General features: G+C 36.9%; 1 protein-coding gene across 1 annotated transcript in view; it reads right to left on the bottom strand.

Moving 5' to 3' along the window:
- RYR2 (ryanodine receptor 2) overlaps positions 1-17,438 on the bottom strand; it is a 756,803-nt gene that overhangs the window by 387,019 nt on the left and 352,346 nt on the right. The window contains exons 11-12 of the mRNA XM_047824653.1: positions 14,932-15,006; positions 8,618-8,774 (exon numbers count right to left, since the gene is read on the bottom strand). Of these exons, the coding sequence (XP_047680609.1) occupies positions 8,618-8,774; positions 14,932-15,006 (232 nt within the window). The remainder of the gene's footprint in view (positions 1-8,617; positions 8,775-14,931; positions 15,007-17,438) is intronic.

The raw sequence follows: 17,438 nt of genomic DNA on the forward strand, positions 1-17,438 counted from the left end.
ATTGAAATTCTTAATACAAAAGGTCAAGGTCATGTAAGAAAATGAATACAATTATATGTTAAGTTGATTTAACCATTATGCAAATAACTTGAAACACTATTCCAAGAATCTGCAATAAAACAGATAATTAAGCTATTCCAATTTCATTCTATCAAACAAGATAAACTACTAATCTACTTGCTCCAACCCTATCAATGGGAAAATTAAATTCTAGGGGAAAATATAACAATGTAATTATCTCCTCAAAATAAAACAATGAGCCTCTAACATTCTAACTTTCTTGTTTTTTCTTGTTGTTTTGTTTTTTTGTTTTTTATCCAAGGGAGTTAGTTGGTAGCCTACTTTTACAGACTGTGGATTGTGTTTTGAGAAGTCACAATTACTAATTGTAAAGTTATGCTTCGCTTGCTTTTTATTAAATAGTTCACATCTCTCTCTGAATTAGTTTTAACCATGGTACGTCATGTAGAGTGTCTTAGTGACTATCTCTGAGCCTCAGGTCAGGCAACAATGGCTAAAATAACATTAGAAAAAAGTAAAGTGATTATTTGCTGTATGAAAGAATAAAGGCCATTGATGCTCCTTCTTTCTTTTCTTTCCTGTCATTTTCTGTAACTCAGACTTAGGGGGAAGGAGAAATTCAGGTAAAAATAATCCAGATGCTTTGAACAACTATAAGCAGAGGCAAAACATGAGTCAAGAATATGACAGCTACTAAAAGCACCTAACATAAAACTAGCCTGTTTTACTAGAAATAAGGTATCCAGGTTAGACAAGTAATAATTTTACTAATACTCTGCATTCACTCAACACATGTTATTTTTTTTTTAATTATTCTGGCTTTGGGAAATGATAGAGTAGTGGAGTTGGACTACTCCTCCCAGAGAGAACAATTGTAAAATTTAGAAGACATACTTTCCAGAATCTATCTGAAGATCCTTAAGAGGGATCAAAAGCAGGGAGAAATCGGAGAATATTTTTCTCTCTAAAGAAAAATAGTGCCCATGTGATTTTTTTAAAGCTGCCTTTTGGGATGCCTGGGTGGCTCCTCTGATTAAGCATCTGACCCTTGATTTTGGTCCAGGTCATGATCTCACAATTGAGATCAAGCCCTGTGTAGGGCAGTCCCGCATAGGGCTCCATGCTGAGAGCATAGAGCCTTCTTGGGATTCTCTCTCTCTCTCTCTCTCTCTCTCTCTCTCTCTCAAAAATAAATAAACTTTAAAGGCTGCCTTTTGCCTTGGGACATACCCTGCCCAATCTGCTTGCGGCTCATGCAGAAGGAATCTGCTGCCTTACTGGCTTGAGATATCAGAGAACACACCATAAGGCTCACAAGCAGCTGGAAAATTAGATGAGCGAAATCCTGTAGTGAAAAGGTATCTGCGAAGTCTGCTTATAAAATTCACCCAAATTCTTGCTGACCACTAAACTATGCCCTGCGGAATAAAAGCAGATGAAAGCTGACGTAACTGTGCAAAAATACAAGCAACTGCCCACTGCAAAACAGAGAACAAAACTGGAGTTTCAGTCCAACAGGGTTAACCGCCTGCTGAAACTAAAATCACTCTTCAGGGGGGGAAAAAAACCTTAACAAAATTCAGAGTCTCTATAACCTACCATTTCTAATACCCAATAGATACTGTCAAAAATTAGTATATGTGAAACACAAGAAAAAGTGATCATACTAAATTAAGAAAACAAAACCACTGTGACCCATACCAAAGAAAACAGAATAACGATAGGGAATAGAAATGACGCACAGATAGCCCTTACAATTAGCAGACAAGGACTTTATTTTTTGTTAATTTATTTTAGGGGGAAGGAGGCAGAGGGAGAGAGAGAGAATCTTAAGCAGGCTCCCCGCTCAGCGCGGGAGCCCAATGCAGGGCTCGACCCCACCATCGTGAGATCATGACCTGAGTCGAAATCAAGACTCAGATGCTCAACCTACTGAGCCACCAAGGCAACCCAGCAGACAAACTCTTCAAAGTGACCATTGTAAGTATAAAATATGTTCAGTGACATAAAGGAAAATATACACATAATGAATAAAATGATGGGACTCTCAGGTGAAGAAGTATAAACTACATAAAATGAAATGTAATAGCAAAATGAAAACAATAACTGAAATTTAAAATTAATTGGATCAGCTTAACATCAAATTGGAATTACTAAGGAGACAATGAAGTTGAAAGTAGGTCAGTAGAAATTTTCCAATCTCAAGATCAGATTGCATTTATTTATGTATGTATGTATGTATGTATGTATGTATGTTTTAAATATTTATTTATTTTGGGGAGAACACAAGCAGGGACAGGGGAGAGAGAGGGGGACAGAGGATTCAAAGCAGGCTCTGTGGCTCTACACTGACAGGCTGACTGCAGCGAGCCTCATGTGGGGTTCAAACTCATGAACCGTGAGATCATGACCTAGGCCAATGGTGGGTGCTCAATCAACTGAGCTACCCAGGCACCCCAATATCAGAATGCTTTTAAAAGCACTCTGACATAATAAGTACTTTGCCATTAGGTAAAAACTTTCCTCAAAAGACCAGATAAAGATTTAATTCTCATACCTTCTGCATTTAATTGAGGAAGTGTTTAGATCCTATTATTTTAGCATTCATTAACATCCATACATTTTTAAATAGTCTCATTTTCCATCCTATAAAGAATAATCTTGAGATCTGAGGACCATAAAAAAATGCTCAGAAAGAAAACAACTTTTTTGACACAGTCTAGAGTTATTGAAAAGGATTCTATTTTTACTGTTAGTTGATCTTTTGGACATTTTCTCTTGTGATTCATGGACAACCATAACTCACAATACTTTAACCAGACAGAGATACTGGCACTTCACTGAAATTACTTCTCAACTGCCTTCTTTCCCATTGACTATTAATTAGTTTTTCAAGGGCATGAATCATATGTCTGGTTCCTTCACCTCAGTGGCCCATATCCCAGGAGCAGAACAGTCCCTGCAAATCCTAGATTCTCAACAAAGATTTACTAAATTAATAAATGAATTTTTGGGGAAAAAAATCGCATACCCCCTCAGAAACTATTCCCAAGTCTAACATTCAAATAATTCCACTTACGAATGCTTAGAAAACGTGATTTCCTGATGAATACCAAAAGAGTTTTAGAAGTAAAAAAGATCAGCGTGAAAAATATTAAGTGACATTTTGGCATTGGGCATATGAAATTGACTAGTAAGGCCAAAACTATTTGTGATCAACTGTCCATATGAAGTGATATACAGGCATTACATATACCAAATGAGGCCCATTAAGAAATTTAAGCTAGTCATGCAGGATTATGTTCTCATTATATGAACCAGGTAGTTCAGTGAGATTCTTCCAATTACACCATCCTTAAATCGATCCAAATTATTCTACCAAGTGGCTGATAGGAAGGAAAAAAAAAAGGCCTTTATCCTTAGAGGACGGTGTGTTTGTTTTTGTAATAGCCAGTTCTCCGTTAAATAATCGTTAAAGTTAGGGAAACTAAAAGCTCAACGTCAAAATATATATATACCCTTTTGCTTTTATATGGTGCCGTACTTAAACATAAAAGGGTTGGTCACTGAAAAATGTGAATCTAAAAATGTAACGGGGTCAGAGAAATTACTGGAACCGATATGCCAGGCCAAGCTCGGTCCATCCAAGGCAGGTGTATAAAAAATACATAGCTTTCTTTGTCCCTGGCGTTTGTTTAGAAATCTCACGAAGATACACTGGTGGGTGTGTTTGTAGAGAGAAAGGCCTTAAAACATTTCTTGTGCTGGAAGGATCTTTGAGGGGTTTCCCTCGTGGCAAACAAGGTCACAGTGCCTTAGAAGTCCTCTAATATCTTGGATAAACCCCACCCCTTGAGGGTGGGCTGGGCCAGTGTGTATGATGGGATAGCACTTGTGATCAGATTATGTTCTATGGCATAGGTGAGACGATCTTGCAGATGTAACTAAAGTCTGTATTGAATTGACTGTGAACAAATACTATGGGTGAGTGACAGTCAATCAGGCGAACCCTTTAAAGAAGGCTTAGGCTTTCCCTAAGCAGCTAGGGCCCATGGCGTTCCATCCCAATCATGACCTTTCTTTCCAGCCACTTGCGTTACGGACTCTAGGCTTACTTGGCCAGCCCTCACAATCTCATAAAGCAAATCCACATAATAAAAATCCCTTAATATATACATGTCTCACGCTGGCTCTGCTTCTCTGGTTGAACTTTGACTGCTACACCTTATCTTAACCACAAAAGGTTTCAGTGAGCTCATTCTTGTGCAGATTGCCACTAGAAAGAATCAGCATAAAAACTATTACTGAATTTCTCTATTTTCTGTAAAATTAGAGTTGGCATTATTTTCTATTATGCTATCAAACATTGTTGAAAAAAGGTAACTGAAAAAGTTTATTTTGAATTTAATCCTGATTAGATACAAAATCCATCTCCATAACTTTGCATAACTATTTTGACAAGAAAAAAAATTCTCCACTTTGTTTTTATATTTTAGGTATTTAATCAATCCCTAAACAACCATAATAGTCAGACTATTCCAAGTGAGCAACATATATTTTCTACCTGCCATTATTATTATTATTATTATTATTATTATTATTATTATTATATCTTTAATTTTCTTATTAAAGAGGGTTTTAGTTTTAGTATTTGCATCCAAAATCTGGAGCTGTCACACAACTCACCCAAGCCACTGGTTCCCATCTGCATAATGAAGATTAAAAATAATGGGGTTCCTGGGTGGGTGGCTCAGTTGATTGAGCATCAGGTTCTTGATTTCAGCTCAGGTCGTGATCTCAGGGTCGTGGGATCAACTCCCCCAAGAGAGATGCTCTCTATCTTTCCCCCTGCCCCTCTCCCCCTACCCCCTCTCCCCTGCTCTTGCTCTCTCTCTCTCTAAATAAGACATTAATTAAAAAATTAAAATGAAAAATTAAAATGAAAAAAGTATCTAAGCTTCATAGGCTTGATCTAGGATTAAACAAGATAATTCACTTAAGGTGCTTAGTACACTACTTGGCATATAATAAGTTATTAGCTGTTATACTTATTTTCATTGCACAAGTGTGCATGTTTTAAAACATCTTAAAAATTTTTTGAACTAAGAATAAAAAATTCCAAGTAAAAATGACATAATAAAAACTACATCCCGAAAATGTTTTGTTCTTTCTATTTCTGCCATTTGATCCATAATCATTAATCTCAATGGCAGCCTTATTTGAGGTTAGTATTCCATCATATATACACCTTTAAGTGTCTTTATTTCAAAGACCAGGGGCCATGTTCAAATGTAGAAATGAACACAGGGATGAGAGAATCAATTTACACTATTTTCTCTAAAATCTTGACAATATAAAAAATATTTTAAAAATAATTTCATCTATAATTAAAGACTTTTTATTCTGTTTTAGTTGGTTGTAAATTCAATGCTTCTTTATCATGTAAATGCACGACAATTTTCATCATAGATTTTAATTACTTTTTCATTTTTTTAATGTTTATTTATTTTTGAAGAAGTGAGAAAACAGAGTGTGAGCAGGGGAGGGGCAGGGAGAGAGACAGCCACAGAATCCAAAGCAGAATGTAGGCTCTGAGCTGTCAGCACAGAGCCCAACATGGGGCTCGAACTCATGAACTGCGAGATCATGACCTGAGCCGAAGTCAGATGCCTAAACAAGTGAGCCACTCAGGCACCCCAAGGATTTCTTTAAGTAAAAATAAATAAATAAATAATTTTTTAAAGTTACATTACGATTTGCTTTTTATTTTAACTCAACAATATTATGATGGATATTTTTCCAGATCTGTATATTCTAAGAGCTAATACCACTTACCTATCAACTATATTTGTTGAATATCTGAGTCTTTTCCAAGCTTTTGCCATAACAAAGAATGATGAAACTTACCTTCACAGGTTCTATTTTATTTCAGTAAAACAATCCCCCCACTAAAAACAATTAAATTACAGACTTCATGTATCCTACCAGTGGTTTTTCTCTTTATTTCCTCTTGTATCTCCTATAGGTTTTGCTTACTGAATATTAATACTATGCCATTTTATTTGGTATAAAGATTTGGTAACCGTTTACATCCTCAGTGAATTCTGCTCTTTGATACTAGGAAGCATCCTTCTTTTTTTCACTCAATGCTTTCATTGCCTGAATTTCTCCTCATCTGATATTAAATCAGACATTCAATTAACCATCTTGTAATTTACAAACTTTCCAGATAAAATTGTTCTAGAAGTGTCTCATTATGTCAGCATTATTTATACTTCATGATCCAATATGAAATTGTTTTAAATTGTAATTTTAGCCCATTTTTATGTAATGATAAGGCAAATACACTGAGTCTCCACCTGTCAACATTTTAGATTTTCTATTTTTACATTTATTTGTTTTCTAATTGTTTGCTACATGGCCTATGGTTTTTGTCGACTGTGGGTTTCTGTGGCTATGCACAGCCTATTCTTTTTGCCTTGTCCTCTTTCTTTTTTTAATTTTTTTAAGTGTCTATTCATTTTTCAGAGAGAGAGAGAGAGTGTGTGTGCGATGCTGGGGAGAGGCAGAGAAAGACAAGGGGACAGAGGATCCAGAGCAGGCTCTCTGCTGTCAGCAGAGAGCCTATGTGGGGCTCCAACTCATGAACCGTGAAATCATGACTTGATCTGAAGCTGGATGCCTACCCAACTGAGCCATCCAAGCGCCCCTGCCTTGTCCTCTTTCTACTGGACTGGTCTGTGCACAATAAGAATGGTAGTATTTTCCTCTTTTTTTTTTTTTTTCACCAAATTCCCTCTTTTCCACCACCTTATTTTAGTAAATTTCATTATACTTTAGTGTTTGCCTTTTCCCTGGTTAAATATCTTATACTTCCATTACCTGATTTTTCAATTAAAAAAAATATTCTTTGGGGGCGCCTGGGTGGCGCAGTCGGTTAAGCGTCCGACTTCAGCCAGGTCACGATCTCGTGGTCTGTGAGTTCGAGCCCCGCGTCGGGCTCTGGGCTGATGGCTCAGAGCCTGGATGGAACCTGCTTCCGATTCTGTGTCTCCCTCTCTCTCTGCCCCTCCCCCGTTCATGCTCTGTCTCTCTCTGTCCCAAAAAATAAATAAATGTTGAAAAAAAAAATTAAAAAAAAAAATTCTTTGCCCTTATGTGTTACGGGAGGCAATCAGCGTGCCTCTTTTTCACTTTTTCTCTTTTGCCTCTAATTTTTGTTCGATTTTTGCTTTGCAAATGCTACAGTGTGGAAAACTTTTCCAGTGTCTTTCACTGCGATATGACTGCTCAGGTTCTTCTACTTCTCTAGGATTTTATTTTGCTAAATTATATTTTGCTAGCATGTCATGTGTTCCCTTTAGTTTTTCTCATTTTCTACAATAAAGCTGTATGTCACTGTAATAGGTACCATCTTTTTTTTACTTAAAAAGAGCTTCTACCATCAGATAACTGATCCCTCTTTAGTGAGCTGACTTTTTGTCTTTTTCTGACTGTGGTGTGATCAGTGGATAAACCAGCACCCTCCCCCTCTTCTGCTGAGGTAGGCTTGAGGAAGAAGCCCCTCAACACCAAGCTCATTCAAAATGAGATCAACTGTGCTTCCCAACTAGGGAGACAAGGAGCAACTGTCCACCAGAGGTCCACAAGACACAGTTTTCAGAGCCCTTTGTGGGGCCCATACAACAAATACACAGACGCGGGTCCTGTCTGAGACTGTCCAGTCAGGTTTAGCAGTTTTGTCTATTTTTCACCACACGGAATAGCTATCTACACTCCTGTCTCTCCTAGCTACAACAGGGGCATCAGGTTCTATATCTCTGCAACAAAACTAACCAGTAATCAGCCCCATTCCTACCATTATGGTCAAGTTTCATCCTTCATTCACTGAAGGACAGAAATATATGATAAAAATGAATACAATAGGTGCTCGGCATTGGTCAATTGAACATGTGATTTTTCACCCATTCCTGAGACTCCTCACTGTTCAGGACATTTGCTCTTTTGCTGAACCATGACTGGGAATCCACTGCATTGTGGGGCTGAACAGTTGGGGACCAGCCATGAGGTACTGAGGGGCCCAGTTGTGCTGGAGCACCAGCATTCCACCTTGACTTTGATGCACATGTATTTTTTTTCTATTTTACTCATCACCTGGTTCAAAGGGATTCTCATTAGAGATCTAAAGAGTTTTCTAGGACGTCTTGTTCCTACAAATGATTCAAAAGACATAAGAAGAAAGATCCGCATAGAAGAGCAGATGTGTAAATAAATGTGTCTTTGAGGAAAAAGTTTTGATGTGTTTTCCCATCATATTGTTACATGACAACAGCACGAGGTTTGTGCTAACTGTGCCTAAGTCTAAGAAAACAAACAAGCCCGATGAATGCGTTTTCTGTAAACAACCAAAGAACTATAAACCAGGTGAGACACGTGAGCAGAGTTTTACTGAAAGGAATGGACAGAAGAGGAACTGGAAATTTAGAAAGACATGTAAAATGTTCTTACATCATTTCTTTTTTTGCATTTCTAACACTGAAAGAAACGTGATGGGAATATACTGACACGTAACCCGAAATTAAATTTTCTGTCTTACCTTGGAAGACCGGAAGGTAAATGCTGTTGACTTTACATCAGCCTTTTCTTTGTCCATGAGTAGAAGGCTTTTGTCTTCCATGAGACTCAGGTACTTTCCTGTTGTGACATGGCGTAGTCGGAAGGGCTGGCCCCATCTTATGTGGCTTCCACTCCACCTGACAAACACAGTTAAGACTTGATCCAACAGCATCCACAATCACAGGAGAAAAAGCAATTAAAATGTATGTGTCGGACATTGAAATTTGCTTTGAATATATTGCCTAATGTTCTCAAAACTCTTAGGATGTTGGTGGTATTAATTTCATTACACAAATAACAAAATGGTTATCCAGAATGATTAACTAACAGTCAATGTCACATACCTAAAAGTAAATAGGAGTGAAATTTAACTCTAGGACTTCACCTTTAAGTAAATAGAACACCAACCACACTACCTACTACTCTATGCAAAGATGACTAAGGACTTATGTTCCAAGTTAACATCTAATCGTGAGTCACAGATACAGAAATTATGATAGAAATTTTAAGTTTAAATAATACTTTAGATTCGCTAGCTCAAAAACTTTTGTTGGAAAAATAAAACTTTGGTTGGATTCGCACAGACTTGAAAAACAGTGGTAATTTAGTCAACGCTTAAGTCTGATTAATTGGAGCTCATATATACAAAGTACACACCTGAAAAAAGAAACCTATTCCTAGGCATTGGATTTTAATAATGTGAAACAGTTATATCACTAAAAACTCATCAGCAAAAAGGACAAACCGAGAAAAGAATTCTAAAAGGGTCAAGAGAGAAAAAAGCAAAACACAATAATCGGAACATGCAAACGAAGGTTGCAGAAAAAAAGGTAAAAAGCAAAGTTATGATCGTTAAAACCTGCTTTCCGAAATAACTTTCAGGCAGGGTCGAAAAGAAAACTCAAGATGCAGACCATCCTTGTTTGGCACAGTGCTGTGTCAGCTGAGTCGTGTGTATCTGAACCTTGGACTCACGAAAGTCAGGTAGGGAAACGAGGCTCTGATACGCAAGACGTTCAGTGAATTCGGTGATGTGCAAAGGAAGACAGTGTCTTATCATTGACAAGAAGTATGCTGACAATCAAATAATGTTTTAAAGAACTAAAAGTAAACGGACGACAGCAATTACCATGCATATAAATTCAAAAGGAGATAGTGATGGTAAAGTTGCTATTAAACAAGTTAGAACTTAAGGCAAAAAACATAAAGGGGATACCGTCACGTACTTTATAAAGAGAAAAAATGTAACTCTAAAAAGAATGTCTGTGGGGCGCCTGGGTGGCTCAGTTGGTTGAGCGTCCGACTTCGGCTCGGATCGTGATCTTGCAGTTCACGAGTTTGAGCCCCATGTTGGGTTCCGTGCTGACAGCTCAGAGCCCAAAACCTGCTTCGGATTCTGTTTCTCCCTCTCTCTCTGCCCCGACCCTGCTAGTACTCTCCCTCTCTTTCAAAAACAAAATAAATAAAAACATTAAAATACATACATATATACATAAAATGTATGTCATGAAGCTTCCCATGTCAATGGAAAAAAGAAAACAAAAGAAACAGAGATAATGACTTATAAAGACAATTACACTGGAAGCTTTTTATCACTATGTATTAAGTTGAAAAGATAAAAATTACAGAAATGAAGGATTTCTATATGATTGAATTAATCAATAAGCTTACTTTAATATAGGGTCATTACAAAGGTCACCAAAAATTATAAGGTTTTTTCCTATTCTACAAATTGAGAATACTTTTTTCAAATTTGCCAATCTTAGTAAACTCTAAGTCGATTTTATGCTGTTTTTTCTAACCTAGATTTTTTGGCTTCAAATATTGGCAGGGAAAACTAACAGTAGAAAGATATTGTGATAAGGTCATTATTACACAGATTTGTTTATAAAGAGAATTTGGACAATCCACCAACTAAATTAATAACCATGTACCAACAAATCCTACTAATAACACAGTATTGTTAAAAATGAAATTAGGGGCGCCTGGGTGGCTCAGTCGGTTAAGTGTCCGACTTCCGCTCAGGTCACCATCTCACAGCTGTGAGTTTAAGCCCTGCGCTGGGCTCTGTGCTGAGAGCTCGGACCCTGGAGCCTGCTTCAGATTCTGTGTCTCCCTCTCTCTCTCTCTGCCCCTCCCTCTCTCATGTTCTGACTCTCAAAAATAAACATTTTTTTTAAATGCAATTAAAGTTCGGTTACCAACAACAGAATATTAAATCATTTCTAGTCTGGTAAATAGACCAGCTCTGTTCATTCCCTTCTTATAAAATTAAGTATATCCTTGGCAGATGCTTTGGAAAACACAATTATTTTTAATATTCATTTCCATTATTTGAAGAAGCATCTGAATGCTTTTCTAAGCAATGACTCATCTTAATTACCATAAAAAATTCATTTTCAAAATAGTCCCAAATTTTGACAAAGTAATCCTCTGCAACAGAACTTGTAGAAGGTATTCTGAATATTATGTGCGAATCTACTGACTAGGGCACATATTTACAAGCACTCCTTTCAAGTCACCAAGAGGATTATGTCAGGGATGGAATGAACTGGGACAATCACTGGCAAAACTCTGTAAAATCTAAGCACATTTTCTTTAGCTTAAAGCCACTCAAATTAGCTGGCCTGCAATGCCCATGGCCCAGAAGAAAAGAGGAAAACCTACGAGAATCAAGGGGGCAAGACAATATTTAGTAAAAACTGAAAACAGGAATAGTAACATTAAAGCAATTTCCTATGGTAACATAGCAGAAACCTGTTCCCTATGTCTTATCTACATTTACCTGAAATGACTTCAAAGGAATGGGGAGTATTTGGTCATTCCTCACGACACATCCATCTTTGATTTTTGTGGGTTTTTTGTGACATACAAGAAAGGTAAATGTGAAGGACACATAAGGCATATTTTTCATTGCAGTGATCATTCCCACTACAGAAACCAGCACATATCGTACTTACAATGTTCCTACAACTTCACGTTGGGGTAAAATACAGCAAAGTGTGTTCCATCTTATTTAACTCCCAAAACTGAAACTTACCTTATTAAAATGTTCATGATACTGAAAAACTTATGACAACATTACTGAGTATGTGATACAAAATATCTAAGTACTAGGCTGTATAAATTACAACAAATACATAGTTGGAGACCTTCTTCTATAGAGGAAAAAAAAGAACACCCCAAATATTGTAACATAATAATGACTTTTGGGTGCAAAATTCCATTATACGCATAAGGAGAATCGTTGACTCTCATTTCCTAAGTATAAAGAAAAAATGAGTATTTGCATGGCCAAGGTACGCAATAAGGCACGGAAACTAAATGCGGTCACATTAACAGTGAAGTCAAAGTAGTTCAAAAATCCAACAGAACGTGAAGAAACACTTTAACATAATGACATTCATTCCAAGTGAACCTGCTTTCCTACCGTCGACAAGAAGATGACATGGTATAAATCGAGGGTCACACGGTACAAAAAAAACATCTCTCTTCCATCTTTTAAGTGGTTGAAAAGCTACTTGCTCTGCCTTCTGGCGTCAGGCACCCCTTGCTGCCATTTGGACTCTCAAACAATCCGCACAGCCGCATACCTGAGGCTCGGAAGCGCCCCCTTTCACCTCTGGCTGACCACAAGACCAGGCTCCTTCTACATTATCAGTCATCCGAATTCAAAGTTAAAAACAAAGCCCACGCTTCCCATTTCAAACTTCAAACATTCGGCAACAGTAGAGACACAGAATCCAGACCAGATGTCCAGAACGATCTGGAATTATGTAATTACAGTTCATCAATTACAAGGCTGACAATGTAAAAAGGAAGCCCTGTCTGGTTTTCAGGAATTCACATCCTTCCTTTTGTTTTCTGTTTTGTTTAATCTATAAAATGAGACAGATTTAGGGCCTCGTTTGCTCAAAAAAAAAAAATTCCATTTCTTTAAGCACACAATCACGAAGGGTACGGATATCTATGAATTTGAAAACCCATCTGGAATCTGTTTTCCAATGGCAATGCCACCTCTCTAAGCTTCATTTCTATCAACTATTTCACTTCTCTAATTAAGCTGCATTTTTATAAAACACAAAGTAAAGGAAATACATACACATATTTAAAATCTCTTTCCCTAAATTCTCTGAAAAACCTATAAAGCACATGAAAGCTCAGTCTCTCTCCCTTTGTTTTATGAGGATGACACTCCTTTTTCCATCTCATTAAGAGATGCATTTCCAATAAAATTTTACATTGAATTTCAATATTTACCAAAAGCTTTAATATTTAGGTGGATTTCATCGAGTAGGTATTTATTTAGAAGAAACATATCCTCAGTTAATTAATAATTAATGAGGTTAATAGAGAAGAACTTTTTGAAGTTTTAGACTTACTATCATAAGTAATGTAAAAAATAAGGGACACCTGGGTGGCTCAGTGGGTTAAGCATCTGACTCTTGGTTTCAGCTCAGGTCATGATCTCATGGTTCGTGGGTTCGAGCCCCACATCAGGAGCCTGCTTGGGATTTTCTCTCTCTCTCTCTCTCTCTCTCTCTCTCTCTGCCCTCCCCTGCTTGCATACTCTCTCTCTCTCAAAATAAACAAACATTTAAAGAAAAGAAATATAAAAAATCAATTTAATTTACATACATATTTTTGTTGCATAGGTGTATGATAGCATGAGTTAAAAAAAAGTCTTTCAATCATAAAAAAAATATGACTGGGATAAAAAAAAATGGTCATAACAGAGTAACAAAAATAATGATTTAATAATTTTTTAAATAATTTTTACTGTTAATAAAGACTATGTTCAAGTGTTTTCAATAAACAAAGATGGGTATTAAATCACATCAGTATTTGTAATCAATAAGATACTTTAAAAAAATGGTATGCCCATTTTGTTTTAAGACGTCCCTACTTATAACACACTATAAGTTATATTCTACACATCTATTTAAACTGACAGTAGAAACTGTCTATGTCAAAACTTACAATGTTCAAGGATACATTTTCAAATTTTTTCAAAATTAATGTATAGGATATATAAGAAAAAACAACTAAAGATCACCAAACTATCTTTTGTTATTATTATTAAAGTTTATTTATTAAGTTTAAGAGAGAGTGAGAGCATACATAAAGGGGCAGAGAGAGAGGAAAAGAGAGAGAATCCCAAGCAGTCTCTGTATTGCCAGCATGGAGCCTGATGCAGGGCTCGAACTCATGAGCCGTGAGATCATGACCTGAGCTGAAACCAAGAGTCAGAGGGATAACCACCTGAGCCACCCAGGCACTTCAAGACTACTAAACTATCTTAATCATCATTAGATAAGCATTAATCTCAAAATATTAGGTCTTCAAAGGTAGTTACTCTGTACCAAGACAGTTCCCTATACCCCTCCATGGAAGCTATAATCTTAAATCAATAATTTCCAAAGTATAATAAAATAGGGAAAAAATACATGAAAACTTAGCACTTTTTAGGCAAAGGACTGAACCTTCCAATCATTAAAAAAAAATCTGACTAATATTCTATTTAAAATAGTTCAAAATGACACCTTTATCATCAATATTGAATTTATATAAAGGAACTGAAAGTCAATCTCTGAACAACTTTTTGAAGTCACCAGAAAGGGAAAAAAAGAAGATATACCTATATATATATATATATATATACCTATATACCTATATATATATATATATATATATAGGTCTAGAATATATACCTATATATATATATGTGTGTGTGTGTATATATATATATATATATTTGTTTCAATAAAAAACAAATACACAGTGACTTTGTATTACAGTCCAAATTTCTCACTCAGCTATCAAGATGTCTGTAAATAAAGGCAGTGACTGACAGTAAGAACCCTGTACTCCCGTTCAAGTTCAAGTTTCCTGTTTTACATGTGCCTTTAGAAGGTTAAATCCAGAGTCCATGAGACCTGAAATGTGTAACAGGCTCGCAAACCATCTGTCCTGTTTCCAAACCTTATGTCACCCTCTCCTAGGAGCATCTTCTGCCAGGAGATTCACAGACTGAGATGACATGATGTCACCAAAACAAATAAGGCTAAAGACAAGAGCAGACTATATAGAATTATTGTGTACTGCCTGGTGAATTTAGGCCAAAGAAAGCCAAAGAAAGGTAGGCAGACGGGAAAGAGTAGAAACTCTCCACCACTTCCTCAGTGTTTCATTTGCTTGTTTACTGTAGTTAGCATGAGTATTTTCCATAAAAGCACAGGTCCACAGGATTTTGTACACTTGGAGCACTCGGCTGTATTTACGGCTTCTACTTACGCAACTCTTAGTGTCTCTAGTCTCCACAGGGAACGTGCATGGACAGATACAGCACCGCCTTCATAGTGAACAGTTCTGGTTAAAAAAAGAAAAAAAAAGCCCAGTTTCAACAAGTGTCATTCTTGGACTCTATTTTCTCAAGGCAATTACAAGAAAAAAAGCCAAGGGAAAGCCTTTGGATAAGGTCATACTTTCTGGCACGAGACGATACAGCTGGAAATAAAAATAACAAAAGTAACAGTAAGTGATCAATTTAAGTTTGCCCTGAATAAACATTTAACTTAAACATATTCTGACATCATTTTCTCCCTCTACTCCCATTTATTCCCCCTCCCTCTCCCCAGCCCACCTCTCCTCCTCTCTCACTCTCGCTCTCTCTCCCTCTCCTCCAGTGAACACATTCACCTTACTTATTTAACTTAGGTCCATAAAAGTACTCAGCTATGAGTTTATGTGTAGTTTAATATCTTATTATTTCAACACATGCATATAATTATTTGCAGTTTATATTCTGTTCTAGATACATCAAACACTGTAAAGAAATATAAGAACACATTAATTTTAATGTTTTATTATAACAATCTGCAAAATTTCTAAAGATAGAAAAGTATCACCAAAAATATAAACATCAACCAAAAAAGTCTCACACAGAAGGAGAGAATTATCTTTGAATGCACATCACACACACCCAAATTCCAAAGCTCTCATAACGATAATTATGACAGAAGTAATGCTAGGTAATTTACATATGTTATCCAACTTGAGCTCTGTGCCAACCTGTTGAGATGGTTTTAAGGAAACCAATGCTTATATGTGCTCCTTGTTTCTTCCTTGAGACGCACTCTCTCTGTCTACTGAATGTTTGCAATCATTCAAACACACATAACCCTGTCCTGTCTCAAACATAATAAGACCATTGACCATATTCTCCTCTCCTGCTTGCCCCCATATCTGTCTCATGGATCACCTCCTGTCAGATCTCTGTGCCTCCACTTGCTTCCTGATCCACCTCTCCAATGAAACACATTTGCTAAGGCCATCATATGCCATCCGTGGTCCAAAATCCAATGGACTATTGATGGTTTTTTACACTGGAGAAATACCTATATCTTGACAGTTTTTTTTTTTATTTTTTTTAACGTTTATTTATTTTTGAGACAGAGAGAGACAGAGCATGAACGGGGGAGGGTCAGAGAGAGGGAGACACAGAATCGGAAACAGGCTCCAGGCTCTGAGCTGTCAGCACAGAGCCCGACGCGGGGCTCAAACCCACGGACCGCGAGATCGTGACCTGAGCCGGAGTCGGCTGCTTAACCGACTGAGCCACCCAGGTGCCCCTTCTTGACAGTTTTTCTAACACCATTCTCACCTACTTTTCTTCTCACTTACTGAGATATTCCTTCTCATTGTTTTTATTGTGGAAATTTTCAAATAGACACAAAAGTAGAGAAAGTATTATGATAAATCTCAATATGCCCAGCACACAGTGTCAACAACAATCAACACAGGGCCAGCCTTGTTTTACCTATAACCTCTAGTAACCCATTCACATACAACCCCCCCCCCAAAATACATACATACATATGTAGATATAGATATGTAGATATACAGACACACACACACACACACACACACTCCTATGTAAAATCTGCTTTTATGAAATATCCATTCTGTTCATATTTTCCATTTTCTCAAAAATGTTTTGTTTTTCTGTTGCTCTTTCAAATCAAGATATAAACAAGATGCACAAATTGGTTAAATATCTTAAATTTCTATTACTAACAGTTTTCCCTTCTTTTTTCCTTGTTGGCATTATCTCTTGACAAAAATCTGTACCATTTGTCTTGGAGTTTCTACATTCTGGATTTTTCTGATGACATGCTCATAGTGTTGACATGTACTTCTAAAATGGTCGTTGGATTTCTAGGTCTAGTGTTTTATACTTCCTAATACATCACATCAGGTGGTAATAATGATTACTTGGTCTACCTTTTTAATATTAAAATTGATCAGTAGGTTTAGAATCACCTTGATCCATCTATCGTAAGAGTTTTAGGTATACCTACAAACAGTGCCATAGCAAGGATTTTCAATCATGGCTGCAGATACAATTATGTGGATAGCTTTTTAAAACATGATGCTATGCCCTCACCAATGACCAATTAAACCAAATCTGGAGTCCGGATTTTTTTTTTTAAGTTTATTTTTATTTTGACAGAGAGAGAAAGAGAGAGAGGGAGTGCAGTAGCTGGGGAGGGGGAGAGAGAAGGAGAGACAGGAATCCCAAGCAGGCTCCACACTGTAAGTGCAGAGCCTGATATGGGGCTCAAACTCACAGACTGTGAGACGGTGACCTGAATCAAGATCAAGAGTCAGATGATTAACTGACTGAGTCACCCAGGCGCCCCTGGAGTCAGGATTTTTTAAAAGTTCTCCAACTGGTGGTAATCAGAAGCTAAAGTGTGGAAATCATGGTTCAGATCAGTTTCTACACAGCAGCACTATTG

Source organism: Prionailurus viverrinus, chromosome D2 (assembly GCF_022837055.1).
Source record: "Prionailurus viverrinus isolate Anna chromosome D2, UM_Priviv_1.0, whole genome shotgun sequence".
NCBI classification, from domain to species: Eukaryota; Metazoa; Chordata; class Mammalia; order Carnivora; family Felidae; genus Prionailurus; species Prionailurus viverrinus.